The 27,800-nt window shown below is 45.0% G+C and overlaps 2 protein-coding genes across 2 annotated transcripts; both read left to right on the forward strand.

Moving 5' to 3' along the window:
* The first annotated feature begins 5,837 nt into the window (after positions 1 to 5,837).
* LOC115321468 lies at positions 5,838 to 8,453 on the forward strand. The gene is made up of 3 exons (XM_029981690.4): positions 5,838 to 5,925; positions 6,655 to 6,699; positions 8,190 to 8,453. Exons 1-3 carry the CDS (start codon positions 5,856 to 5,858, stop codon positions 8,360 to 8,362), a joined length of 288 nt encoding a protein of 95 aa, XP_029837550.2. The 5' UTR covers positions 5,838 to 5,855; the 3' UTR covers positions 8,363 to 8,453.
* Positions 8,454 to 16,113: 7,660 nt separating this feature from the next.
* On the forward strand, positions 16,114 to 26,210 carry LOC8034397 (serine-threonine kinase receptor-associated protein). Its single transcript, XM_029981686.3, has 7 exons — positions 16,114 to 16,338; positions 18,274 to 18,413; positions 18,798 to 18,948; positions 19,437 to 19,536; positions 19,936 to 20,073; positions 23,859 to 23,995; positions 25,621 to 26,210. Exons 1-7 carry the CDS (start codon positions 16,221 to 16,223, stop codon positions 25,878 to 25,880), a joined length of 1,044 nt encoding a protein of 347 aa, XP_029837546.1. The 5' UTR covers positions 16,114 to 16,220; the 3' UTR covers positions 25,881 to 26,210.
* The last annotated feature ends 1,590 nt before the right edge of the window (positions 26,211 to 27,800 follow it).

Consider the following 27,800-nt stretch of genomic DNA (forward strand, 5'->3'; position numbering starts at 1 on the left):
TTCGATCTCGGGGCGAATAGACCAACAAAGAACCGAGAGGACCAAGACGCGCAGCTCTAGCTAGAGAATTTTCTTTATTGTTGCAACTCGCACCAGTTACCAAATTCTGGACGACCCGCGCACCTAGAATGTTCCAGGAAAAAATATGGATGGAAATCAGGCTGGAAAGCATCACAAGTTGTCACAGGCACTTGTTTAGCCAGTCTGCCTGTGAATGTCGATTTCGTCACTATTCTTGCCCTGGACTAGCACCGTAATCACAAAGTCACTAAACGCTTGTGCTTTATTGAGGGACACTGCATTCGGTGCAGAACGTAGTTTTCTTCCTGCTCTGGACAGTGCCTTTAAAATAAAGCCGGAAGAGGAAAAGAAAAAAACCCCATGGCCGAATAAAGGATGGAGACTATATCTTACAACCACATGCATAAAAACAAGAATTGTCGTGACAATAAATTTGAGAGATGTATTTTCGCCCGCCAAATTGTATTTAATTACAATTGTATTTGAAATACCCACGTTTTAGTATTTAGATACACGCGTCAAATATATTACTCAAATGGTAATTAAATACAAATGCAAAATACACAAAGTATTTGAAATACGTATTTCAAATACTTGTATTTGAAATACTGCCCATCCCTGACGAGAAGTATACAGTAATTTGTTTTATGGCCTCAAAACTTCTTAGAACTCCTTCGGTGCACCTCAGGTTTTAAAATGTTTAAAGTTGACCAGCTCGCTTGCACTTTCACTGCAATTCCTTGTATAGGACATAGGAAATACGAAGCCTCCGATTTTGCTTTTTTTATATACATTTTTGTACTTCCGTGTTGAGCTCCGAGAAAAATATAGACAAAAACTGCTTGCGATACGACTTTCAACTTTCAACTTTATTGTATGTCTCCAGTGGATACGGGGACTGAAAAAGAAAAGCAGATAGTTGTGTCTTGACATAGATTCCTCTCCACTAGCACCAAGGAAAACAAAGAGTATACATAGTAATAAATTTTACGGCATCATTATACAAAAAAAATAAAGACACAAACCATTTTCCTACACGAGAATGGACTTATACAGACAAGGTCAAACACTAGAGTAAGAAATATCTAATGTCTTTTCTGCTAAAACTTATGAGGTCTATTCCATATATCTGCAAACTGTTTAATAATACATTTGGTAGCAAAAACTGCAGCACCTGGAAGCCATAGTCTTTCCTTGATCGAGGCGTTGACGCAATGTCGACACAACTGTTTGCATATGCAGACACTCTTTGCTTCATATTCGCGATAAAAACAAAAACAAGCGGATTTTGACTTGCAGACATCTGATACGTAAAAGGTTTTTAATTACAACAAAATGTTTAGCTGGGCTTGTTGGTTCATGACTGGTAATGAGCGCCAAAGAAACGGGGACAAGTGAAGATGTGGACAACACGGGGCACTTTTTAACTAAAATGATCTGTTTGGTTTTTTTAATTAATGGTTTAATTAAATTTGGTTTAATGGTTTAATTAAAATGGTTTTTAATTAAAATGGGTTTTAATTAAAATGGTCCGTAACGGCCACTATGCCAAGATTTTCGAATCATGATAGCGTCTGAGTATTGAATTCTGCTTAAACATAATTCGTATGACTTTTCTTTTTTTATTTTTTTTTATTTTTTTGCAAAACATGTAAGGGGTGCATACATATTTGTAGGCGTCGTGTTTCCCTATAAAACAAAAACAGTAATTATAGCCCGAGTAAAACGGGGAGTTATAAGGAAGGATTATGACTGAGATCGGTAAATATAGGTTGACATTTATACACAATGCCCACGTTTACCACTATAATTGTACATTACACTTCCGCGTCCCAGCTGTTAAATATAACACCAAGAACCTTCACATTTGGCACAAGATCAATATTGCACCCTCCGAGAGAATGCATTTGTAAATGAACAAAGTGTATTTCTTGAACGAAATCCAACCGCCTTCGTCTTATCGGCATTAATTACTAAAAAGTCTGAAATGATTCAACCGTTTATCTTCTGTGGCAAGTTATTCGCCGTGCACACAATCTCTTCAACAACTTCCCCCAAAAAATAACAAACTGGTGTCGTCTGCGTATATTATAAAATCGGCGCGGACGTCTATATTTACTATATCATTTACGGATAAGTTAAAGGGACCATGAAATGACCTTTTTACTTTTTCCAGATAACTTTTACATTAAACCGTCAATGTTCACTGAATGCCGAACAGGCATCCGTTTTCGTCTCGGTTTATTAACTTTTACACAAAAAATTATTGAAATATCGACTTTTTCATTCTCTCCAACTGACCGCAAAAGAAGCCGTGACGTAGACCGTTTCCGGAACCGGAAGTTCTCTCGGCAGTAGGAGAATGGGAGTGTTAGCGGCAACGAGTTGGGGTGCGCCGGTAGGTTTTACTGCGCTGATGTCACCGACGTATTTCCTGAATCGGCGCCTCTCATCGCCGCATCGCAGCTGAGCGAAATTCAATGAGATATGTTGCGCTACAGCGACAGCATGGGACTAGTCCCATACGCCGGTATGCCTGTTGGGAAGTGCAGCGAGTCTTGTCACCACCCCGTCATTGTTGGCAGAAGGGCCGGCCCGTGTCAGTCGTTTGCAAAGCGACGTAGATGGCGTTTTTCGCGGCCTCGGAGATGCAGGAGCGAGCCGACGTTAAAAAAGATACGTTTGAACTACGAGTGTCAGCAAGAGCCACGTAAATACCTGCTTACACTCGGAGCGGACGCGCGCGCTTGATGGAAGTATTGTATTCGCGCTGTTGGTAAGCGCTTCGGGACCGTTCTTTTACGATTGCAACTCGATACTGACGCGACACTCGGCAAAGAAAGGTTGGACCGGGGTCGACACGTGCAGTCTGTCAGAATAAAAATGGCATACCAATAACAAAGTGTACATACCGTGTTACGAAGGCAATCCATACGGCGTTTATTTCAGCTCTATATCACACAAAACAAGAAGATAGAATCGACGAGAGTCCCTTTTCGACGAGTGTTCGTCAACACTGCCTCGGAAAACAAGGGGAAGAGATTGACCTCCTCACCTCTTAATCTAGAATTGAGGTCAGTGATCAAACTATAATACGGGAAGGGTCCACAAGGGTCGCGCGGGCATATTCCATTTAGCACGCCAGCCGGTCGTATAGCAGACGGTCTTGCGACGAAGCAACGCAGCGCCGAGTCGGAATGCCTGCTAGGCCTATACGCTTCGTCGGAGTCGGTGAATCCAGCGTTCTTGTTCGTCGTGGTCTGTTTTAAGTACTGTTTTTTTGCTGCTTGAAGTCGGCACGCGCGGGAAGAACACGTAGAAAAATAAACGTTCAGTCAGTCAGAGTTTTGAGGGGAAGGAAAACAAAGAAAATAAATGTTCGTCGGTCGCCGTCACCCAAGTAACTGGCGGCCCTGCCCTACTGCGCACGCGCAGTAGTTGCTTCGTTTACCACACGATAGATGGCGCTTGGCTCTCAGCATTATCAAATTTGGCAATTTTCGCCACACATCTCTAATTATGCTACAAAATGTGGATCTGAATATTATTTAACAAAACTTTTAGGAAACATTCGCCGGCTATTTATTGTTTACGATCGCGGTGCTGGTGAGGTAGGCTCTTACCCAATAGGCGATGTGGATTCGGCTGACGTGCACCGATTCTGCGTATGCATCGTAGTGAACAGGCGAAGGAAGGAAGGCGCAAAAGAGTCCAGTTTTCTTTTAAAAGTTCTATAGCAAATGATTTTTTTGGGCTCCCTATTTTTGTGTTTTTGTGTTTCTTTTCACACCTTTTACGACGTGCGGTGGATGAAACTCGATTTTAAAATCATTTCATGGTCCCTTTAAAACGAAGGGGTCCAAGGATGCTTCCCTGCGACACTCATCTGACGTCCATTTCTTCAGGTTGGGGCGCTGTCTGTCTATTACGACGCATTGATAACGATTTTTGAGAAAATTCTCGATCATCGTCGAGGCGACACCTCGCACACCGTATGCATTTAATTTAAGAAGCAGTCTTACGGTTTAGCCAGGGGTCTGCGAACCCCGGCCCGTGGGCCGAATGCAGCCCACAGAGGTCTTCGGATCGGTCCATGGCCTATCTTAACGGGGGTCCCTTCGCCATGTTAACCTTTGAATATTGTCGTCACCACCATCACCATTCGCAGTCCCTTTTGATATCTAACAACGTATCTAACTGTACACCAAGCACAATATGCTGATAACCACGTTATCAGCATATTGTGCTTGGTGTCCTGTGTCCTAACTATTGCATATTCTTACCATCAGTTCTGCCATTTTCGTTAGTCTTGTACCTTGTGTGAGTATATGCCAAAGTTTCATTGAGCTTTGATTTATGCTCGGTCAGTATATGCACACATGCAGCCTTCTTTTAAATATTTGCTCTACTTTTAATTTTGTATTGATAAGCTTATCTAGTGTTATTTATTTACCAGTTCCTCATCTGTATTTACTTATTTATTTTACGGCCCTCAACACTGCGACAGATCCCCAAAACCGGTCCCTTAGCCAAACATTTTGGAGCGGCCCCTGGCTTCGACGGTCGAAAAATTTTCAAAGATCGAGAGACCCTCAAGGTAATAATTTTTTTTTTTTGACATGTTAATTAAGATTAGCTTTTTTTTTTTTTTAATAAAGTGAGTTCTGTTGACTTTTCGCTTCTGGAACCCAAATGGCCGAATGTTAGGACGGACGGTTGTTATTCGAATTTTGCATGTGAAATGTGCGTTGGTCCAATTACGGCCGCACCCTGTAGGTGGCGCTGGGTACGTGAGTCCCGAGCATCTCATTATCGCCCCCCAGCCAATGAGACCGCACCACGTTGTCAATGAAAACGACGGAGAACCAATCACGAAGCAAAGAACTGTGAACATAGGTAGCCCAGCGTTTCTTAAGATGTCAGGGACCGTAAGTCCCAGGTTTTTCCTCCATCGGTGGCCATGTGTAATCCGGACGCAACTAGTGCCACTAAATAAGCTACGCTTCAGAGTAACGACGCTTGGCCATATTGTGTCTTAAAATCATGGTTGCCAGTTATTTGAAGCTCTATCTGAAATCACAGGAAACGCTTTTCCGCCCTCCACAAATGTTAAAACAGTTCGCGACAGAGCAAAGCAATATTACATGACCTTCCTAACGCCGAATATAGTGCTGGGGAAGTCGCACTTTTGAACCATGACGATCGGCAGTTGCGTCTGCTCTGCATACGAGCCAAAATGGCGGCGCCCGCAACAATGTCGGGAAACGGAGTCCCGATACTCTAGGCGATGCTCATTTAATGGCTCCATAGACGCAACCTTTCAAATCACTCATCGTACGTTGGTGGTAGAACGGCAAAATACTGAATGGTACACAAAAGTTGCATCAACAGGCGCTGTCCCCGTTTTCCGGCGTGACATATATGTTTGACATATGGCAGGTTTTTTTTTTTTTTCGTAGAAATCTTTCTAGGAAAAAGCCATCGTACACGCTGATTAAACTTTTCATCGTTGATTCTGAGAATATCATTTTTTTTTTATAATTATCCACTTCATTACATGTTTCCGAACATAAGAAGCGTTTACCGAGAAAACTGTTCCTACTCTTCCAGGAATCGTGCATGGTTCCTACTGTTACTATGAACCATGTGCATGACAGAGTTCGAACGTTCCAGTCAAACTTATTTTTATTAACACGATCAATCTCTCGTTTCCTGCTCAACATCACGCGGAGTAGAGATTGCACGGTAGGAAAACCGTATAAAAGGACACGGCTTACCTCCGTAGTCATCGTCATCTGTGGTCTTCTTCAACAGTCGTACAACAAGCAGAAATAATGGCAGCTAACTTTGTGAGCGCTTCCAAGGTGGTAGTCCTGCTGGCAATCTGCTTCGTCCTGATTTGCAGTGAGTATTTTCGAGTCCTATGATGTACACATTGCTTTAGATTGTTCTGCAGTTTCACTGCCTTGTAAAGTTTCCCATGGAACATTTGTTATGCCGCCTATACTCATCAACTTGATAGTGCGATTTCTTGGATGCAGAATCTACTGAGTGTTGGTCAGTGGAGCTCGGGTATTTAAATTTCAGACGAATACTATACCGACTACTGTGATGCTGCAGGTTTCTTAGGAACGCAATGGTAGCATACGGCATTGAATCAACTGGAGGACGCCATGTTCTTCCTTGAAGGTTTATATTTGTATGCGTCTTTAATAAAGCTCCTGACTATACCGAGACTTCTTGCAATATATCTGATGAATAAAAGAAGGGTGTTTTGGTGTGGCTCAGAAGAATGTCGTTTCTACGCCTATTCTCACAGCTGATTTTAACTGAATTTAACCACATTGTTCGTGCTTCAGTCAGGATACGACTTGGGTTTAGCATGGCAGCTAATCGTTGCATCACTTGGTTGCATTCGTTAACTCGCCGTCGTATCTTTTCACAATGTGCATGGTAGTTAAACGAAGTCAAACTCAACTGCGCGAATTGCCATTTAAGTAAGAGCCTCCAGAAAGATGGTACAAACCACGGAATGAAGGTGCAACATATCAGGCATGCGAATGTGAATTTTATATTGTGAAAATTGTGGTAGTCAATTTCATTATAAAACCCGCTTGTTCTACTTGGTTTCAGAAACTGTGACCGCCGGTCCTCAGCATGTTTGCGCCTATCCTCAAAGTAAGTAGATGGTCTTCATCATTCTATGGCAACAGAACATTATAGAAACGCGGGACATCTCTTAATAAAATCACGCTTCTTGCTTCAAATTTTTTAATGCGTTCTTGTACGCCAATTTCTCAAACTTATTGGTAGAGGATCGATAATAAAAGTTCGGGACACGCCATTTGCCGTGCTTTATAATCTGCGAATGGTTATATATTTTATCCACTTTAGGTTTCTTCGGCCCCTTAATCAATTTTTTTTTTTTAGTGAGTGACGCAGGTCTTGCTGGACAATGGTCTTATCAGATTATGCTGTAGCCAAATGTTTTGTTCCGCCTTTAAAAGCCGCCTTTAAAAGCCGCTGGTATTACTTTGCTCATAGACAGATGTGTGTACCATAAGGCTGGGGTACATTGGCGTCGCTAATGTCGATTTATATGTTTGGTCCAGGCTTTTCTGAGAAATATAGAGCATGCTTGTTGATCGCAGAAAATCCTCCAAAAACCTGAGCTGTTGGGATCCCCCTTCTGCGATTCTCGGCGTTGCATTTCTGTTTGCCTGCTTGCTAGCATGAGCGGAGCGTCCGCGTATACTGTAATTTTCCATGCAACGTCTCGCACCAAATCGGCGATCTCTCAATGTTCGTAACGCTCGCCTAGTAAAAGCTCGCCGTCTTTCGGCGGGCCCGACACCTTCTATTTCTTTGTTTGCTTATTTAGAATCGACATCATTCAGTACTCTAAATACAAATTCACACTGAGAGAGACAAAAAAAGGTCACGTGCTGTTGTATTGTCTTTTTATTGTGTTCTTTTGTTGTTTCTTTTCATCTTGTCTGTTTTTGTTTTTGTGTACTTTTGTATTTTTTCGCTTGCATCATCCGTTTTACTTGCTTTCTATGCTATATAAAACCTACTTAAATTCACGGATACTCAGATTTGATTAATAATTTGTAAAGCCGTGCGCAAAAACAGACAACCGATCGGTGTTCAAAGAAGAAAAAACTTGCTAGCTGCTTAATGATAGTAAACTGTACATGAAATCTTCTTTTCATGGTCTGAGACGAGACAATATGATTAGTGGCGACAATTGGTGAAAAATTCAGTTCGATCAGTCGCGTGGCCTTTTCAAATAAGTAGAATTTTTTTTTTTTTTTTTGCATTTCTAGTTTGATCTTTATGTTAACAAAAACACTGCTCTCTTTAAATTACTTATTCACAACGGAAACTTCCAACTTCCAAGCAGCAAGTTAGAATTTAGCATTGACGGCACATAAAACTACTTCAATTAAAAATATTCGCCAGTAATTATGGTCCATACTGATTAGCCAAACGAAAGAGACAGAGAGAGGGAAAGAGGAAATATATGTTGTGTTTCGAGAGTAAGTCAAAAGATTATTCCCCGTCGTATCCTATAGCCGTGAAAATTTCATCAAATACCCCGGAAACGGAAAAAGAACAAACAAACTTCGAATATTAATTTTTTTTATTATTTTCCTGTCCAACAGCTTGCACCGATCCGGGTGAGAACGACCCGAACCACATCGTGACAGCGACTGCGCAGTACAACCCGACCACCATGGAATGTGAGACCATCCCGTCGGAGACAGGACCCCACAACTGCCAGAAGTTCGCGACCATCGAGGACTGCGAAAAGAATTGCGGAGATGTCCAAGAGTAACCCAGGGCATGCGCTGGCAACTATGAGAACACGCACGGTCGACGACGACCCGGCGCCCTGGTAGGGAAAATAAAGCGGCTCTCAAAAATGACTGCTTCGCTGAAATCAAATATTTGGTGGATCGCGAGCGCTTTATGCATAGACGTATACGCACCGCACAGTTGTCAATCAAGGAAGACAAAGTATACCAGCGTATTGTATACGTGTCCACGGCGTTTGTTGGTATCAAACTCTGGGAAAGCCGACTCTTAACAGACTGAGGTAAGCGCGCCATTTTACCGAGTCAGCCATTGTTCGGTCACCGACCCTGACCTAGTATTGGATACGAGGCTAGGTGGCGCAAGCTACCACCCGTTACAAAGGGCATAGCCAATATGAGTCAGCCATCTGAGTTCGGCGTCCACTCGGTTCAGCTTGCACTCAAAACGAATGTTGCGTCAGCGTTCGGGGTCGTCTCGGATCGAATCACACGCTTCGTGACCAAGAAATGGCGACCGCCATTGTAGCTTAATTGATGGAATTTTAAAAAGGGTATATTGTGTCTGCACGCGGGCGCACCTAACTAAACAGACTACTAAAAATATTGTGCCTCGGTTAACCGTATAGTCTGCCCCACATACATAGCACACACACAGGGACGCCTTCGGTGGCGCTCGTCACAAATAGTCTACGATGGGGTGTGTACGGCAGAAAAGTCCCTCAGCGTCTCTTGCGAGAGCTTCTTACGTTCAACATTGCTTCGGCGTCTAATGCACCTCAAACGAGCTCCTGCAGCAAAAGCACAATGGAAGGCAGCGGGCGCGTGCTGGAGGCTGCAGCCGTTCGAAAGAAACACCCTGTCATTCTCACTCTCACATTGATTATAAGCGCTCATATTCCAGAATCACTTGGTACCACCAACGTCGAGGTGAATATCTGCTGCGCAATGAAGGACACTGTCAATGTCTCAAAAAGGGCAATGCGCTCCGTCAGGTCAATGTGTTGCGTCAGGACAAGGAGACGCACCTATTTAGCGGATATGCGCTTGAGTCCAGTACTGGTGACTGAAAAGTTTTCTTCTGGGCAAATGCCTGGGGCACTACGGGTAAGCAAGTATTCTTTGTATACAGACTTGTGCCTATCCTAAAAGGTCTACTCAAGATAATGTATTTCAAATACGTTTGGCTGAATTTTGGTATCTTGTGATACATTTCGTCTGGAGTATTTATTTATTTATTTATTTATTGTACCCTCAGGGCCCGAAGGCATTACAGAGGGGGAGAGCGTAGGCAGGGAAAATATAACAATTCAGCAATACTAAAACAAATAAAAAGTGAACAAACAGGTCAGAAATCAGCGCAAAAATGGTTATTTATGGCACTTCGAAAAAGATTAGAGTCTGTTATGGCAGCAATTAAACCGGGAAGGTGGTTCCATTCTTGAGCTGTGCGTGGTAGAAAAGATGAATGAAATGTGTTGGTTAATGAGCTTGGGACTCCAACTTTGTGCTGGTGATCTACACGAGGCGAGATGTAATAGGGGGGAGTTATGAAATGGTCGCGTAATAGGGGATTATGAAAATAAATTTTATGAAAAAGGCATAAGCGTGAAATTTTACGGCGAAGTGAAAGAGATGGTAAAGATAAATTATTCTTCATTGACGAGACACTGGCGGTGCGGTGATAGTTCGATAGAATGAAACGAGCTGATCTATTTTGAATGGATTCTAAAGCAGTGATGAGGGTAATATGATCGGGATCCCAGATGGATGCTGCATACTCAAGCTTAGGTCTTATTAATGTTTTATAGAGGACCAATTTAAGTGAAACAGGTGCTAAAGAAAAATTCCGTTTTAAATAACCCAGCATGCAGTTAGTACGATTAGTGACATATTCTATATGGGGTTTCCATGAAAGGTTAGAAGTTAAGTTAACACCAAGATACTTGTATGACGACACTTGTTCCAAGGAGTCGCCATCAAGGTAGTAAGAAGGACTCTCACTAAACTGACGGGTTACTCTCATGTGTTTACATTTACTAGTGTTTAGTTTCATTAGCCACAACTCACACCAACGAGACACAGAGTTAATATCAGACTGAAGTGTGAGCGTGTCTTGGTTACTTCGGATTTCACGGTATATTACGCAATCATCGGCATAGAGACAGACGGATGATGACATATTAACTGGTAGGTCGTTAATGTAAATTAAGAATAGTAAGGGGCCTAGAACAGACCCCTGGGGAACACCAGAGTTTACTGACGCAAGTGGAGAGTTTTCATTATTGACTGTTACAAATTGCGAACGATTAGTAAGAAAAGAATGAATCCATGCAAGAACGTTAGGGTCAATGTTAAGTTTAGCAAGTTTCAATAGTAATAGTTTATGACACACTTTATCAAAAGCTTTTGCAAAATCCAAGAAGATGCAGTCCACCTGGGAGCCTTGGTCAATGAGAGAATGAATGTCGTGAGTGAAAGATAGAAGCTGAGTTTCACATGACAATGATTTACGAAATCCGTGCTGAGCTGTGGTGAAAAAATTATTCATTTCTAGGAAGTTTACAAGATGGGAAAATATGATGTGCTCGAGAAGTTTACATGGGATGCTGGTTAACGAAATGGGACGATAGTTATGAGGAGAATGTTTGTCACCAGCTTTTGGAATAGGGACCACCTTCCCCACCTTCCAGTCGGAGGGTAGGTCACCCTCTTGGAGTGACTGTTCGAATAATTTAGCAAGAATAATTGAAGAATATAACTTGGTGCTTTTAAGAAATTTTGAATTAATGCCGTCCACTCCTGAAGAAGAAGACAATTTCAGCCCATCTATAATCTTAACTATACCAATAGGGTCAACAAGAATAGCATCCATTGGTAAATAACCGGCACACACAATTGAAGGGTAGCTTATGTTACTAATATTGGAAAATGATTCAATAAACACATTATTTAGTATATTAGCGCAGTCATCACTAGAGGCACTATCACTACTTGACGTTTTGAGTAAAATTGAAAAAGTGTCTTTCTTGCTGACAGTGTTCCAAAACCTTTTGGGGTCATTTATTAACATATTTGGGAGAGTATTTGAAAAAAAAATTGATTTCGCATCTGCAATCGCCTTTTTATATACTTCTGCAGACAACTGATACGCAGCCCAGCGATGCCCACACGTTGAAAACTTCGCAGCACGATATAAGCGTTTTTTTTTATTTGATAACCGTTTTAGGGCTTTCGTAAACCATGGTGACTGGGTATTTTCGAATATATTTCTTAGTGGGACATGCTTGTTGATAAGAGAGATAAATTTCAACTTTATGATATTCCAGTTATCTTCGACAGAACGCCCCGAAGAAGTTGTTAGATACTGGTTCAAGAAAATGGCAAGGTCATTATTAATTTGCTCAAAGTTGGCCTTTCCGTAATCACGAATTTGTTTTGGCTGAAAAGTGGGTCTCGTTGCCGACGCTTTTAGAGAAAAATGCAGCACTTTGTGATCACTAATCTCGGGCAGATATGTTATGGGAGTTGCATACTCAGGATGATTGGTCAAAATGAGGTCTAATACATTGGCTGTCGACTGGGTAACTCTGGTGGGATGGAGAACAAGTTGTGAAAGGCTAAAATCTAGACATAGGTTAATAAACGAAATACATTCCTCAGAATGTACATTTACACAAGGAACGTCGTTTGACCATGATATAGATGGGAAATTGAAGTCGCCGAGAAGAAAAATTGGAGCACCCGGAAAACGCACCATAATGCTACACTATCTTAATTACATTTCTTACTATGTTGTGCTTAGTATCTGAAATACATTTTTCCACCTTAGAAAAACATTTCCGCCGGAACAATCCACGGAAGATCATCAGACCCCAGGGCAAAGCTGAACCGATTGCAAACTTGCAGACGAGCTACCGAACGCCAAAGAAAATACAAGGCACAAGCTCTCTCTCTCTCTCTCTTTCTATATATATATATATATATATATATATATATATATATATATATATATATATATATATATATATATATATATATATATATATATGGCATGTCACGTTTGGTGCTAGAAGAGTGTCGGTGACGTCATCTTGATTCTAGACGCAGAGCCCGTCATTTTTCTGGAGCTAAAGTGGTTCCGTCAGCGGAAGATTGTAACGCCAATGCTTGGTATACGATCGCAATGAGCCATTTTCGGAAATCGCTGGTTTAGGAGGTTCCTGTGTGAAAATGCGCGAACACGTTTTTAGGCGAGCACCGGCACTCCTTCGGCCAAAGGATCTAGATTTTGACGGCTTTATTGAGCTGCAGTGACCTAGATTGGCCTTCCCCAAATCTGCTTGTGTGTCTATTGTTGCTTCGTTCAAAAGCGTTTCTTCCATCTCCTTCCGGATGCGCGCAATGTTTGATCCGCGAAATCCTCGAAACTAGTTTTGTTGCAGGTGGAGTTGTAGTTGATCGTTTTTCTCCTCCGCTACGGTATCCCCGAAGAAAACGCCACAGCTGTGCATGCGCGCCGCCAGCCTTCTCTGCATAGTTCAAGGTCTAGTTAATTCCATTTCTTGATCCAAAGTCATTTTAGGTGTTTGCATTAGAAAGAGGGTCTGCGATGTCGACGCCTGATTCATTTTTGCGTTCGGTCGTGATCGTCTGCGATTCTAACTAAAATTTAACAAGTAATGTGTTAATATTACAAAACGATTGCCACAACAAAATGTAAAGAGTATAAATATACTTTTTATCACATTTCATGCAAGTAAAAGTATGATCTCTTTTATTTCGGTTTTACTACTTTCTGAGACGTTTGATTTGTTGCCTTGCCTGTAGGATTTCGCTCAATCAATGTATCCACAGCTGCTAGTCTTTTTTTTTTTCTTTTTCTTTTTGCTTGTTTTTTTATTATTTTTTTTTATTGTCACAACTGCAGTTTTTTAGTCCTAAATAGGCGTCTCTTGTTATTAAAAGGAATCGTAGCAAGAGCGTTATTTAAAAACAGATAAAATTTTAGTTGCTGGGGAAAGGATGCTTGTTTCGGCTCCGTTTGTGTGAAAGCCATACCGATGCTCTTACCTTGGTTTCCTTTTAATGAACATTATGAAATGATTGTATTAGCGCGTTAACTTGCGTTGATCTTTTTTTTCTTCCCGGTGTTTCGATTGAACAGGTGGGACTAACAGTAAAAACCGTGTAAGGCGCAGTAGTGCAAGTGGATAATTTCCTAAAAAGCACCACAGTTAAAAAGTAAGACACGCGCAAAATAGACAAAAAAAAAAAAAAGTCCCTAGCGCGATTTGAACCAGAAACTTTCACGCCGCGACGACAAGTGTTAGCTGTGTTTGGAGATTTGTGTTTGTCCTTTGTCCCTCTTGTTCCCCTTCTCCAGGGATTATTTTCATCGACAAGTATCGGCGTTTTAACCTCTGGACCATAGCAGAAGGCGCGAAACGCGGGCGCCGGCGGAGGTATATAAATATACTGCTACTGCTTTTATCTCATGTGGTTTTTTTCTTTATTTTGGCTCCTATTTACTCTCCCTAGCCGTAACTTTAAATGCCGCTCCTACAGTATAAAGGGGCGGTCAATTGGACTCCAGTTGAAAGTCCCTGCAATCAGTTTCTCCGGGCGAAATTAGGCTTTTCTGCATGAAGCGATGTGGATCTCCCCGCCGTCCCCATGGAGCTGGTCACGTGACGTAAAAATCCCTCTTGGCCGCAGCCGCGACCGCAGCCGCAAGATGAGCAAACCGGCCCAGGGGCCCAAGCGCCAACCCAAAGCCCCTAACAGAGTTTGGGTTCTGCGCATGCGCAGTGGTGAGCCCCTATTTCTTTGGAGGCCCCAAGCTTCGGGGCCCCGTGTTCTAAAACTCTCTATTGCTGAAATGAGTGACATACGCCCTTGGCAAGCACGAGGTTCTCGTTCTTTCGGCGCAAATGCGTGTACACAGAATTGTTTTTCCCAACCATAACATTGCAGCCGTCCGTTCCAATTCCAATGCACCTCATGAAATCCTGACCGACACTGGTCAAGAAGTCCAGAAGGCCTTGTGCAATCTGTTGGGCGCTTTGACCCTCGAGCGTGAATAGTCCCAGGAACGTGGACACCACTTTCTTTAGTGATGTGCTGAAGTATCAAGCTACGACAGCGACCGGTTTTTGTGTTGATACGTCCGTGCTTTTATCAATCAACAATGAGTACTGCGAGACACCTATGTCCTTGACGAGGTCCTCAAACAGGCAAGGGGCAATAACTTTATTAAGTGCTCCGCATTTTGTTCGGTGCAGCTTTACCTCGCACGCAGTGGACGGCTGTATCAGCTCGCCGAGATGATCCACAGAGCGGATAGTGGCATGGCACGCTGAGTAACATGCCAGCTTGAGCTCCAGTTCTGGTATCGTTCCTGGAGGCGACGACTTGGTGAAGCCCATGGTAGTCAAACGTGCACTGGAAAGTAGCCGAGAGTTCCTCACGTGTTTTTCTGTTGCAATGTACTGAACTAGGTCGGCATGATGAGCGCGGATCTCGCACTTGCAGTACTTGCTCGTTGCTTTTTTATCGTCTCCGGTGACTGGTCGTAGCCAGTCCTTCAGCTGTGTTTCCTTTTCCCACTCTTTACAATATCTTTTGCCATACTTTGACGACTTCGAAGCCACTTTGCGCAAAATACAATGGCAACTAGACGCGACGACTGTGGTGATTGTTGAGTGACCCACGTGCGACGTGGCTGGCAGGAGACACGTGCGGAGGGCTCACGACATAAAGACGCTTTTTTCTGCCTGGGAGCCTGGACTCGATGGTCGCTCATTTCACAGCTGTTGTGGGCACCCCAACCTAGGAAAGTCGACAACGACCGCGACTCAGAGCCGTGAATGGATAGTAATAGTTTTGTACTTTGTGACGGACGATAGCGTGCGCCACTTAACCGCGGCGCCAAACGGTCATGCTTTTTTTCGCGTTTTTGACGACAAACGCGCTGCCAGTGAGCACGACGAGCACTAAAATAACAATATTTACCGGAAAAACGCGAATAAGCCCAAACAAAAACGCGACAAGCGACTGGAAAGCGCGAATCCGCTTATAATAAGCGGAACGAGCCACCCTGCGGGCCAGGGCTCTCTTTCGTGTGTTCCAGAAGTCGCTATTGTCTCTCTACAAGAACAGAAGATTAACCCGTCATTCAAAATTCGTACAAAAACAGCTTTGGGGTTAGATGCGGTGGCCCGATCGCTGGCGTGCTTCGGCCGCTTCGGAGGCTGGAACGGCTAGGACATCTTCTCGACATCATCTTCGTCGCAGCTTTGCTGGTCTCGAGACAATCTACGTCACGATTGTGGCGGATATCACATGCTCTCCGCTGGCTGCTCTCCAAGCGCTTAACTGAGTGGCCTGTTTATAACCAAAAATACAGCCATCAGGCTCAAAATACAAACGTGTGATTGTCAATTACAGATATTGTGGATCATATTCAGCTTATTTCTAAACACGACGGGTACATTTCGCATTTCGTTGAAGTATCCCTTTAAAAGCGCCAGTATTCATAATTTTGAGCGCGTACGTGACATACTCTATCTAGGTATCACGAGAATATCATAAGCGCCAGCTCGTAAGTCCTCAGGCGGACAGGAGATGAAAATGCGACTGCAAAATCCGGCAGCAATTTTTTTTTTTTTTTTTTTTTGCTCGGTCATTTTATTGAAATGGGTTCGAGCAGTGCAACTATGCAACACTAGATTTAAAGATTCGCGCGAGAACACACGCAACGCAAAATACCCCAAGCGACCGTCCCGCCATCTAGGGACGACCGGCGTCAGAGACGTCAGCGGCGTGCGTCGCTCGCCGGAAGCCGACTGCCATCGACTCACTTCCGGTCGTATTCGAAAAATGGCTGGTCTGAGGCAAACGCCGCTGACTTGCTCCGGCCACACTCGACCCGTCGTAGACGTCTGTTTCTCCAAGTTATCGCCGACGGGATCTTACTACTCAATATCGGCCTGCAAAGGTGAACGCTTCTTCGCGTACCGTTCACTACATTTCACTGTAGTTCGCCCCCAACCACGCAGTAGCGGGGCTGCCGCCGGCCTTCCCATGTGCTTTCGTCACTCGAATCGGGGATGGCGCAGCGGCTCTTGGTTTTAGTCTTCGTGTCATATCGCCGGTACGGCGCATGAACATATTCTCCCGACTGTTTTGTTTATTTTGGTTATTGAGGAAGTCGACGTTCCTTAGTCCGTGAAGTGTAGGTACCGGCGCATTTCGTCTTTGGTAGCGCCCCTATGCTCTTTCTGCGGCATCGTTTGTCGCACAACTGCAACTTCATTTTCTTTTTTTTTTGTGTGTGTTCTTTTTTGTGCGTGTGTGTGTATATATAAAAAAATTATGAAAATCCAGGTTTTTCTCAGAACAAGGGTGTCTGCGTTACGTGCTTCTTGAAAACTAGCGTTTTCAGATAACTTGGGCGCTTGCTTGGTGCCAAGAAATGTCACTATTATAAGTAGTATTATAGGAGCTCTTATCACGTAACCGTATAAAAATTCTGTGGATTAGCTGGTTTCAAAATTATTTTACATGTTCTCCAACCTTGTGTCACTGCCAAGGCTCAGCAAATCAACCTTTTTAGGTATTATCGAGCAATCAATCAATAGTGGATAAGCAACAAATGGAGTATCAGCCGAGCTTTGCCTCTCACGAGTGGGCAAATAAATAAAACGGCTAGTGGGCATCTTAATTGAATGAATTGTTACTCACTACCTCAATTTAAAAACGGGAGGGGGTGCTATGTTCGACAAATGTTAACTTTCGTCATTTGAGCCTCTAACCAATCAGATGCGATATTGTCAGTTCCATCACTTCCGTTTCTTTATAGGAGAAACTAAACATTTGTTGAACAAAGCCCCCCCAGGTTTTGTGCAAACACTGGGAGGACCGTCCATTTTGTTTTTCCTCAGTTCTCCATCATGAATGCTTGTGGACAGAAATCAGTTCGCAGCAAATTTTGGTCCAGAAAACATTTGCCCGAGGGGTTTCAGGTCCCAGGGCTTCATTGAACCAAATGAGCTTGGACACAAGGCGTAGAGCTCATTCTATTAAGGCTGTCGCCGTATGGTAAGGTCGCAGTAATTTGCGATTACGAAAAGAAAAATTGCTAACTATAACAGGCTTCACATTAGTGTGGTGTCAAGGCAGTGTCCTAAAGCTTTCCACCTGCTTCCTTTTGCTGGAGACCCCTGTACATTTAGCATAGCACAGTGCAAGCTCCTTTGCCAGTCGCGCCACCTCATGGTAACCGTCATGACCTTGTTCACGGATGAGAGCCCACATTTTCTTGGTGATTTGAGAGTGAACTCGGCTGATATCCTTACAAATGGCAGCTCATACTTTCGAAGCGTCCCCAGACAATCGTTTCTCGGAGGTCTCAGTGGTGCGCGGCTGAAACAGTGGCTGGTGGAAGGTGCAGCGCATATTGCAGACAGTTCTACATCGCTCCGAGGGGAGCAAAAATCGACGGTGCAGCCAAACAAGTTTTGTGTGCACTGATGAAGCATCTTCGAGCCGTTGTCACGGCTACGCGCTCCAAGGCGATCTTTTATATCTGCAGAGACTGTTGTGTCAAATGCGAGAGAAAATGTGCAACCGTGACAGGCTTTAAGACGTCGTGGCCACTTTATGCCTACTTCCTCTCGCTGGAATCCTATTGACAGTTGCCATGATGCAGTGCAATCTGCTTTGTTCATGTTTCTCGAGTGAACACAGCTGATGTCGTTATAAATGTCAGCTCCTACTTTTTAGCATGTCAAGACGGTTGATTGTCGTTTCGCATACGTCTGGGAGGTATACGGACAGCCAATGCGGTTACAGGTTGTGGTCGCATCGTAAGAGGGAGCAATGCTATGCGCCGTCTGTGTGACAAGAGCGAATCTGGTGGTCGTGTTTCCAGATGGCAAGCCTATGCTCAGGCAGGGCGACACCGGGGACTGGATCGGCACTTTTGTCGGTCACAAGGGGGCGGTGTGGGGCGTGGCACTCAACAAGGACGCTTCCAGGGCCGCCACCGGCGCCGCCGACTTCACTGCAAAGGTCGGACGTTCCTTTTTAAGGCAAACTCTTTTTGTAAAAACTTCGCATGGACCGTGCTTGCTCCTGTTGGCGTTAATTGCAATGTAGCGAGGCCATAGGAGAGGGGTCAGATGGTGTCAGATGACGTCACAGTGTTAGTGATGTCACTGTGTTACTGATGTCACAGTGTCAGATGGCATCCCAGTGTTACGTGATATAACAGTGTGACGTGACACTGTAGTGCTAAATTCCGATAGAAAGTGCTGCTTGTTAAACACCTTCATCAAGTGCTATCATTCCTTCGTTTGCATTTGACGGCATGTTTGAGCCGAGCAATTTTTTGTTCGCTTTCAACACCGGAAGCAAGTGGCTCGCTCGATCTTGACTCGGCCGAATGTCTCACAGCTGTGGAATGCCGTGGCTGGCGAAGAGCTGCACACCTTCACCCACCCCCACATCGTGCGATGCGTTGACTTCGATGCCGAGGGCGTTAGGCTCTTGACCGGCAGCAATGACAAGACAATCAGGGTCTTCGACATCAACAAAGAAGATGCAGGTGAGGCTTAAATCCGCGTAGTTTGCATCATTCCCATGGAAACGCTGAAATATTTTTGCGAGTGAAATGATTGATTTGTCTGAAATTGTTTGATGTGGTCGTGGACCGACGCTTGCGTCGAAGTAAGGCGACAGTTCGTGCTGGCAAGATCTTCAGTCTTGCTAGGACGACTGCCTACGCCTGTGCTGCCTTGGCACACCGAGTGATTACTTTGCTTCGTGCAGAACTCCAGTGTCAGAGAGGAGTTCAAATGTCTTGTCTGATTGAAGTTGTTCCCTAAAGCCCTCAGCTGAAAACAATGTGTTTTCGCACGACCTACCACACTCTGTGCTTGCCAAGTGTTCTAGACTTATCGGTCGTTTTCATCCAGAACATCGCTTCAGAACTGCATGTTAGTTGAATGTACACTATTGGTTATATGATATGCTCCGCTTGACTTAATTTGGGCATGGGACCAGACTTAACTCGCTCACCATGTATTGTTGCAGCTCCGACGATGCTCAAGGGTCACACGTCTGCCATCAAGAAAGTGCTGTTCCTTTTTGACGACAAGCGCATTGTCTCGGCGTCGGATGACAAGACTGTCCGGTGTGTGTCTGTTCTGCTTGCGTTCCAAAGACAAAAGCAACTATACATATGACTATGATAATCCCTGGAGAAAAAGAACAAGGGGGACGAAGGACGAACAGAAATCTCCAAACACAGCTAAGTGACTGGTGCGCGACCGAAAAAATCCGCCTGGTCCTGGTATCGAACCAGGGAGCTCTCCATTTCCAGTGGCAAGTCCTGGTGGGGCGACGGCACGACACTTTTGTCACGTCGTCTGCCAAAAATAGGGGGACCACTTCTTTAGATGCGGCAAACGCTCCAGTCCGAGATGCGTTTCGTGCACCGCGGCGGTGTGGCTACGAACCGCGTGTTAGTGCCATCGCACCCTCATCGCGTTCGACGGAACGTTTGAAATAGGCAATCTTTTTTTTGTTCAAGGTTCTGGGACTATGTGAGTGGCTCGGAAGTGGCAAAGCTGGAACTGTCGAGCGCGCCGAGCGACCTGGAGATCACCGTTGACGGGAGCATGCTGCTCGTCACCCACGGACACACCGTCAGCACCTGGAGCACGGAGACGTGAGTGCAGATCCTCACCCTTCCCACGCCTCAAACTCGCGAATTCCTCAGGAAGCATCGCCCAAGCTGTGGGCGTGGGAACGGACTGCGGGAACGAGGCAACATTGCTTTTTCGCACGTTGCTCGGTTAAAGCGTCGACGAAAATCAAACTTTCACCGCTCAACTCGGTGCCCCCTATGAGCTCTTTCAACATACGCCAAGAGTTTTGATGACGGCGTTTCAATTTTGAAAGAAAACGAGGAAAAATTGGTTGTAGCTTGTTCGCACTTACGGTGTCGCGGGGCGTACAAGAGCCTAGGGCTGGTTCACACGTTTGCATATGAGTGTGCTTGAGCACGTTTCACGGTCTCTTACGGCATTTGACAATGCCGTAAGAGACCATTTCTCCTAGATGACAGTGTATAGATTTGATTTCGCCAATGCTGCAAAACCTTCGGTCTCGTTATAAACATACACGGAGAGTTTTAGGGCTAACTGATATACGGAGTTCGACAGAGAAAATGAGACACAGTTTTTCGGCCCATAAAAGTAAACTATGCATAGCAGAAAGTCGAAACTCTGCGAGAATGCGACGCTTGGAGGTGGTGACAAAATGCGTAAGCTTGAGAACATGACATTACTACCTGGATCAAAACACACGAGAGGAAAACAAAATGTCTCTGTGTGCTGGGGTCCACAAAACCTGATGTTTATTAAACCAAGAAATGACATTGTGGGTGTTTGTAGCATTTTCTTTTTTTGTGTGTGTGAAAAAGACTTGTCAGGCAAAAGAAAACAAAATTGTCTTTCTCGCTGACAAGTATTTTTCATTGCAATTAATGCTGCAGGTGCCCACAATATCATTTTTTTTTTCTTGGCTCAATGAATATCAGGCTTTAGATAGGTGTTGCTCACTGAGAATTTTTGTTATCTCGTCTTTTGGCCCACATTTTCACAGAGTTTCAGCTTTCTGCGACGCATAGTTTATTATTGCGACCAGAAAAATGCATTTAATTTTCTCGATCGGGCCCCATAGATTGTGCCAATTGTGGTCACTCGTAATAAGGGGCTATGAGGGAATGTTATGCACCAGTGACACACTCAAATGCAAATGCGTAATCCGACTTCCAGGCAAGGACGGCACTTCCTGAAACTATGCGGTCGCTCCTGCATGTCTGTTTACACAAAATTTTCGAGATGGAGCGTCAGTCTCAAGGCTGTATAACACAAGAGCGCAAAACACTAGAGCGCCGACGGGAGAGCGCCACGACACCAGAGCGCACGACAGAGGAACGCCGCGACATGAGAGTGTGCGTCACGAGTGCGCATATGCGCGCCTTGGGAATGATCGATACTGCGGGCTAATGGAAGCCAAAAAAATGACACTGTGTGTTCAAAAGGCACGAAAGAAGCTCAACGGAGGAAAGCTCCCTTGAGTAATACTCGCTGCAAAACTAGCTAGCGAGGAAAAAGCTCGCCACCCCTTTTGACAGAAGCAGAGAAAGGCACACAGACAGCTTTGGAACGCGCTAGAATTCAAAGTGTTTGTCTCGTTAAATTGACGGCAAAATACATGAAGACGTTGACACAACGATGCAGTAAAGCTACCGTAGAGCGCAGTAACGTATACAATTGATCAAGATATAATTGATTTATTGTTCAAGTGACGACTAACTCATAGATAAAATAATAATTCGATTGAATTAAAAGTGCTGTGAATCGAGATGAAAGCACCCTTGTGCGATGAATTAAGCTGGGCAAAGTGGCACAAGCATATTGAACGCAGCGGTCTGCAATAACACCAGTTAATATCATTTATTTTGTTCAGGTTATCTACCCTTACTCAATATGTTGCTGCGCAGCCGTCATCACTGCCGCTCGTAGAGTGCTCTTTTTGAAATTGGTCACTACTTTCGTCCTTGAGATAATTCTGCTTCTCACTTTTGTCCCCCAGAAACAAAAATGCGGTCTACAGGAGTATACCGTGCGTGCAGGTGTTACATCATCATCACATTTACTTCTGGCAAATGTTGGGAAAACGTTAAATTTGGAACGCGCTGGAAATCATTGTTCGTTCCTATGATTGATGACGAAATATGAAGCTGTACTCTCATATTGTGCAGTGCTGGCTGTCGCGTAACAGTTAATTTTCTATAACAACCCAGTTACTACAGAAAGGGATTCGATACTTGAATGTTCTGCCACTGGGAAAGGCCTTAGTGACTGCAGCTATTGTTCAGCACTCATGATGCACGCTCTAATGACACGCACTCTCATCTCGTGACACTCTCCCTTTGCGCGCTCTGCCGATGGCAGAGCGCGCAAACCCACTTCCCCGAGGAAGTGGGTTCGGTAGAGCCGTCAGGGTTGCACTTTTTCGGGCTTTTACCTTTTCCTGTGTAAATTGAGGAAGGAACAAAAGAGGGAGGGGGGGGGGGGGGGGGGGGTTAATGACAGAGCTGCGTGTTAACCGGAAAATCTGACATAATCTCAGTGCAGTTGGACTTCTGTGTATGAGAACTGATGAATCGTTGCAGACTCCGTCTCTTCCGAATTAATTCATTGGGTAGCTATGACAATAGGACCGTCAATCGAGCCATTGTGGTGGTTGTGAGGAAAGGCACCTTAAAGGGGCCCTGCAATGACTTTTTTACAATTTTTATTTTGCAGCGAACCTGAGCGCACTCAGCGTAGTAACTTAGTGAAAATATTCTTTTCTCGAAATTCCCTTTATTTTAAAAGTTATAGGCAAATTAAAATTACAAAAACAAGCAAAAAATAACCTCCCTCATGACGTCCTTGGTTGCTTGAGAGCTGCCGTGAACTAGAGGAGAAGTAGTGAGCTCATCGAGCGCTCACGGCTGCCGCACTCCCTGTCGAGGGCGCGAGAGGGCGCCACTAAAGCGTGTTGTGGATAGGCTGTATGCAGCGGGCAGCCAGAGCGGCTCTCATTGTATTTGCTGCGCGATTAAACACTAATTCGGCATGACACTTCATTGGCCACAAACGACAGCAAACACGGAGTAAAGATCAATTCAGAATGGGAGTTACTTCGCGCCGCCATACCGCGAAACGGCCAAACCGCAAGACAAAGCTTCTCTCCGAAGGCCTCCGGAACGCTCGGAGCCGGTTGGATCCTCCTGCCCGTACGACCGCAGTGCCGCCGCGTACATCCGGGACCTTTTCGTGTCGGCCCCTAATCTTACTACTCCTTTCTAGTATGCGCCGCCTTTTCCACCGCTTGGTGGCGGGTATGTCGACGGGTCATATCTTCTTTTTGTACTTTATAAACTGCGTTCGTTTCTTTTTTGATCTAAAATACTGAACAAAAACTACTTGTATAAATAATTGAAACGGTTCGCGCCACTTGTATTTTGTATTTCGACTAAAAAGAAGCTTCTTGCGGCTCTGACCAGTAGTAAGCCCAAGACCAAAGACGTCAAATTTTGCGCGCTTTCGGTACCGCGGGTCGCCCTCGTCGGTGGAGGAGGTTTCCGCGTCGTCCGGTTAAAATATGAAGCACTGACATTTAGTTACTGTCTCCGTGCCCGCTGGCTTGCCCAAACCCCAAGAGACGTGGAAACCGCAAAAAAGGTAGACGCTTAAATATGATTACAGGGCCCCTTTAAAGGTTGTAAAACATCCAAACTTGGTTTGACTAGACTCGTCTGTACATTTGTGGAGTCGCCCGATTCTTTACATTATGGTTTTAGTATTTTCATGCAGCGTGTGCAATGGAGAGAAACTAGGCATAACCTCAGAACTGTGACTGATGGTTTACTGTGACTGATGGCCCTGCTGGCAGATTCGAGAAGGTGAAGGAGTTCAAGGTGCCCAACCAGGTGAACTCTGCCTCCCTGCTCCCAGACAAGTCCGTCTTTGTGTGTGGTGGAGAAGACTTCAAGATGTACAAGTTTGAATACGAGACTGGAGCGGAACTGGGTAAGAGGCTACGGAACAGACTTGGTGAACACAAAGAAAAATGTATCCTGTGAGGGTGGAGCGTGCCCATTGCCTTCGGTTTCCTTTTTCATTTCGGGAGAAAATAATTGAAAAATGAGGCTATGGGTTTGCTCACCTCCTGTGCTCACGAGGGGTGCGACAGTGAATGGCTCCAGTGCGCGGTTGCCGATAATTTGCGCCACCGATTCCGTGTGCTTTTTATCCAGAGCCTTCTGCGTAGGTTTTGCTTGACCATAGTGCCCGTGCGTGCCTCATACAGTGCTGCAGTGAACGTTCAAAACTCTCGACTAGAATTACCTTGGGAATTTCTTGGGAATGTATTTGAAGGTATTACCCGAGCTTCACCTGGCCGTTGTCAGGAACGCTGCCTCTGCCCACGAGGATTCCCAACCAAATAATGGGAAATTATCCCCAGATGTCGCCCTCAAAGATTGAAGAGAGGGAACTGCATATTAAAGAAAATGTATTCTAGAAATTTGAGTTTCATGCAAGAGTCCATGTGCCTGGCAAAATGGTACACACCTTTTCTTGTTGCATCACGTGGACTCCTTTTCTCGTGCTTTGCCAACAATAAATAAATATTAAATTATTTTGGGGAGAAAGAAGGGGGGGGGGGGGGGGGGGGGGCAGAGTGCTTGTTGTGACGTGTCCTATCTGGACGGCTAATTTCTCAAAACATTGAAACACGTACAAAAATTTAATAAAATGGTAAAATGAAGAGAAAAAAAAAAGCTTTTTGAGAAAAAGCTTTTTGAGTGCAAAAGACAGATGCAGCTGTAGTCACCGATACAATGAGAACAGCGGGACGTCTCTTTCCAGTGCCTTCCATCATGCCTTGACTGCACACCCACGCTCGAGGTTCACCAGACGGCAAAGCACTAGCGAAGGCAGGAAGCTCGCACCAGAGGAATGACAACTGGAGAATATCCCTGCCGTCCTCGTTTTAGACGTAGCAATGGCTGCATTGCCTTCTCTGGAGGGGACCTCCCAACTTTTTACAGTGACAGCCGTTCTAGACTTTTCCCACTGCTGGAAACGATGTCCATTGTTGACATTGTAGTTGTTGATGCTGTAGTTGTGGTTGACATAGTGGGGTATCCGTCGTCGATGTTGCCAAATCCTTAGAAAAGATTGCCCGTTGCCCGCACGGGAATCGAACCTGGGTTCACTGTGCTCGGAGGCATTATCACGGAGCTGCGCCAAGGTGTTAATCAGCCACTCTATACCGAGAGATTTTTTTAGCATTCAATGCCCACTGCATGTGCTCTCTCGGGAGAAAAAAAAAATAGTAATTGATTACAAAATGATAACAAACAAAAATAGTTGATTACAATGTCAGGAGCTCGTGCTGGGAGATGCACTTTCATGTGCTTTGGAACAAAAAAAAAAAAGGAAGCGGTCAAAACAAAATGGTCAGATGTCTGGTTTGTTCCAAGCATTTGTTCACATTAACGCCTAACAAATTAAGATTTTTTTTTTTGTTTTAACTTCTCCCTTTTGTGCAAAGGGACATGTTTGGGTCAACTTGGTCACCGTATAGAGACATTCTGCTGCACGAGGGAAACAGACGTGGCTAGCGTTGATTGGTCGTTTTTTCATTTCAGAATCGTTCAAGGGGCACTTTGGGCCGGTGCACTGCGTGCGCTTCTCGCCCGACGGCGAGCTCTACGCGAGCGGAAGCGAGGACGGGACACTGAGGCTCTGGCAGACAACAGTGGGCAAGACGTACGGCCTGTGGAAGTGCATGCAGCCGTCGGAGGGGGCCGCCGGAGAGGCCTGCTCGAACCAGATCAATGCGACCAACGACATTCCCTCGCCCCCTGAAGCCGCCGCCGTCAACGCCGCGGTGAAGGCGGAGGCGTGACCCTGAAACCCAAAACCAAAGCAACACGAAAACTACTCGGAAGGCATCGTTCTCGGTCGTCTGCAACCCGATTGGCATCTGTCGTCATCGCGGAAGCTCACAGTCTATCGCGCTGCGACGCTTTGAAATGCCTCTGGACGCCGAAGCGTCTCTCCCACCGCGAACGAGCCCGGACGGAAAAGGATTTCTTGAAAGAAAGCACGACGACGGAAAAAAAAAGTCCGCTGGGTCGGAGAACGAAGGTTATCTACTTCCTGGTTCCTTCGAATTCATTTCTTTCTTTCTAAGTAATTAAAACGAGGGGGTTGATCCGTTTCCTGCAGCGAGAAAGGAAGTGCTTTTGATTTTTCGCGAGTTTCGCGCGCCGACTGGTTCGGCACTTTCGCTAGGGTCTTTTGGAAAGATCGTAGGGTAGAGCAAGAATTTTCAAAATCTTCTATATCAAGTAATCTCTCGTGGTTTTTGTGTGGATGTAAGGAAAGAGTGCAGTGGCCTACGGATGTTCCAGCCAATGATGCACCCATCACACCCTATCTCGCTGGTTGCTTGCACCATTAACCGAGCATACTGGAGCGAGATTGTAACCCAATCAGTAGAAGGGAAAAGGGGAACTTCCCTCTCACCCAGATACCCAGATCCTCTTGTGTATCCCAGAGGTCGCTTTTGTCCCTCTCGGAGATTAGCCCATTCCTCAAAATTCGTACAGAAGCGACTTTCCTCTACCTCCTGCCCGTGGCTTCCACTGCACAGCGTGCAGCTGGCGAGGTGCAAGTTTGTCTGCTTCTTTTTTGCAGGGGTTGTGGTGACGCCAGGACACCAAACTCCGATTGGCTCTGATTGAAGGATAGTGGGTAGACCCCAAGGCGGCTTGCTTTGAGGTCTACCTACTATCCTTTGATCAGAACCAATCGGAGTTCTGTGTTCTGACACACCACAACCCCTGCAAAAAAGAAGCAGACGAACTTGCGCTCCGCACAGAGTGTATTTGACTCGTTATTGTGCCTGAACGGGGGCTCAGCTTTGCTAAAATAGTGTGTAAACTGTAAAAACACTTTACTTAGGGACAGGGGTGGTTGAAGAAATTCAGGGGCTCTGAGGACTCCTGTGTGTACCCTGGGGAACATCTTGGTTCCTAAAAACTGTTTGGAAACTCGTAAGGTACAGTGACACGGAGTCATTAAGAGAGAGAGGGTGCTTGCATTGGAAGCTCTTTAATTACTTCCTTTGCTAGTGCATCTTGAAATTTAATTTAAAGATTCAGGCTTTACCATATAGACACTAGTACAGCGAGGAAGATTTTCATTGGTGCTTTATTTAACAAATTGCTCTTTAAAGGGGACCTGCAACGACTTTTTTTACTGGTTTTTAATTTTCACTGAACCTGAGCGCACTGAACGTAGTAACTTGGTAAAACTTTCCTCAAAATTGGCTTTATATTAGAAGTTATAGGCACATTAAAATTACAAAAACAAGCACAAAAATAACCTCCATGACATCCCTCGTCCTAGCTTGGGTGGCCAATTGTAGAAGCGAAGCAACTGGCCAGTCGGCTGCAGCTTACTTTGATGGCTGCTTCCCTGAGCCACGTGCACGTCAACGACTCGTTGTTTGCTTCAGCCCTCCACTGCGCTCACCGGCATGAACTTACCAGGTCTGTCGGAGTTGGAGTTCCAAATCCTCGATAGAAGTGCAGAGCTCAGTAGTATTACCGTACGAGGACATGTGATCATATCGCGCCACACATACGCGCGACTGCTTGACGGACCTGGCCTAGCCAGCCTAACCGAATCTTTCCCCCCTTTTCCCGCATCGGGGAATTCCAGTCGCCCGCAGACCGCGGTGACTGAGGAATGTGGGGAGCGGAGGGGAAGACGGGGAAAGGAGGTGAGGCCGAGGAGAGAGTGCTGTCTGGGAGTGGGG

The sequence above is a fragment of the Ixodes scapularis genome, unplaced genomic scaffold (assembly GCF_016920785.2).
Source record: "Ixodes scapularis isolate PalLabHiFi unplaced genomic scaffold, ASM1692078v2 PGA_scaffold4__175_contigs__length_147842914, whole genome shotgun sequence".
Taxonomy (NCBI): Eukaryota; Metazoa; Arthropoda; class Arachnida; order Ixodida; family Ixodidae; genus Ixodes; species Ixodes scapularis.

Bases quoted from the DNA above. Each gene is read 5' to 3' on its own strand.
- LOC115321468 (XM_029981690.4), top strand. From the start codon at position 5,856: ATGGCAGCTAACTTTGTGAGCGCTTCCAAGGTGGTAGTCCTGCTGGCA. The intron at 5,926-6,654 runs GTGAGTATTTTC...ACTTGGTTTCAG, and splicing joins CTGCTTCGTCCTGATTTGCA to AAACTGTGACCGCCGGTCCT. The intron at 6,700-8,189 runs GTAAGTAGATGG...CCTGTCCAACAG, and splicing joins TGTTTGCGCCTATCCTCAAA to CTTGCACCGATCCGGGTGAG.
- LOC8034397 (XM_029981686.3), top strand. From the start codon at position 16,221: ATGGCTGGTCTGAGGCAAACGCCGCTGACTTGCTCCGGCCACACTCGA. The intron at 19,537-19,935 runs GTGTGTGTCTGT...TTTTTGTTCAAG, and splicing joins TCGGATGACAAGACTGTCCG to GTTCTGGGACTATGTGAGTG. The intron at 20,074-23,858 runs GTGAGTGCAGAT...CCCTGCTGGCAG, and splicing joins AGCACCTGGAGCACGGAGAC to ATTCGAGAAGGTGAAGGAGT.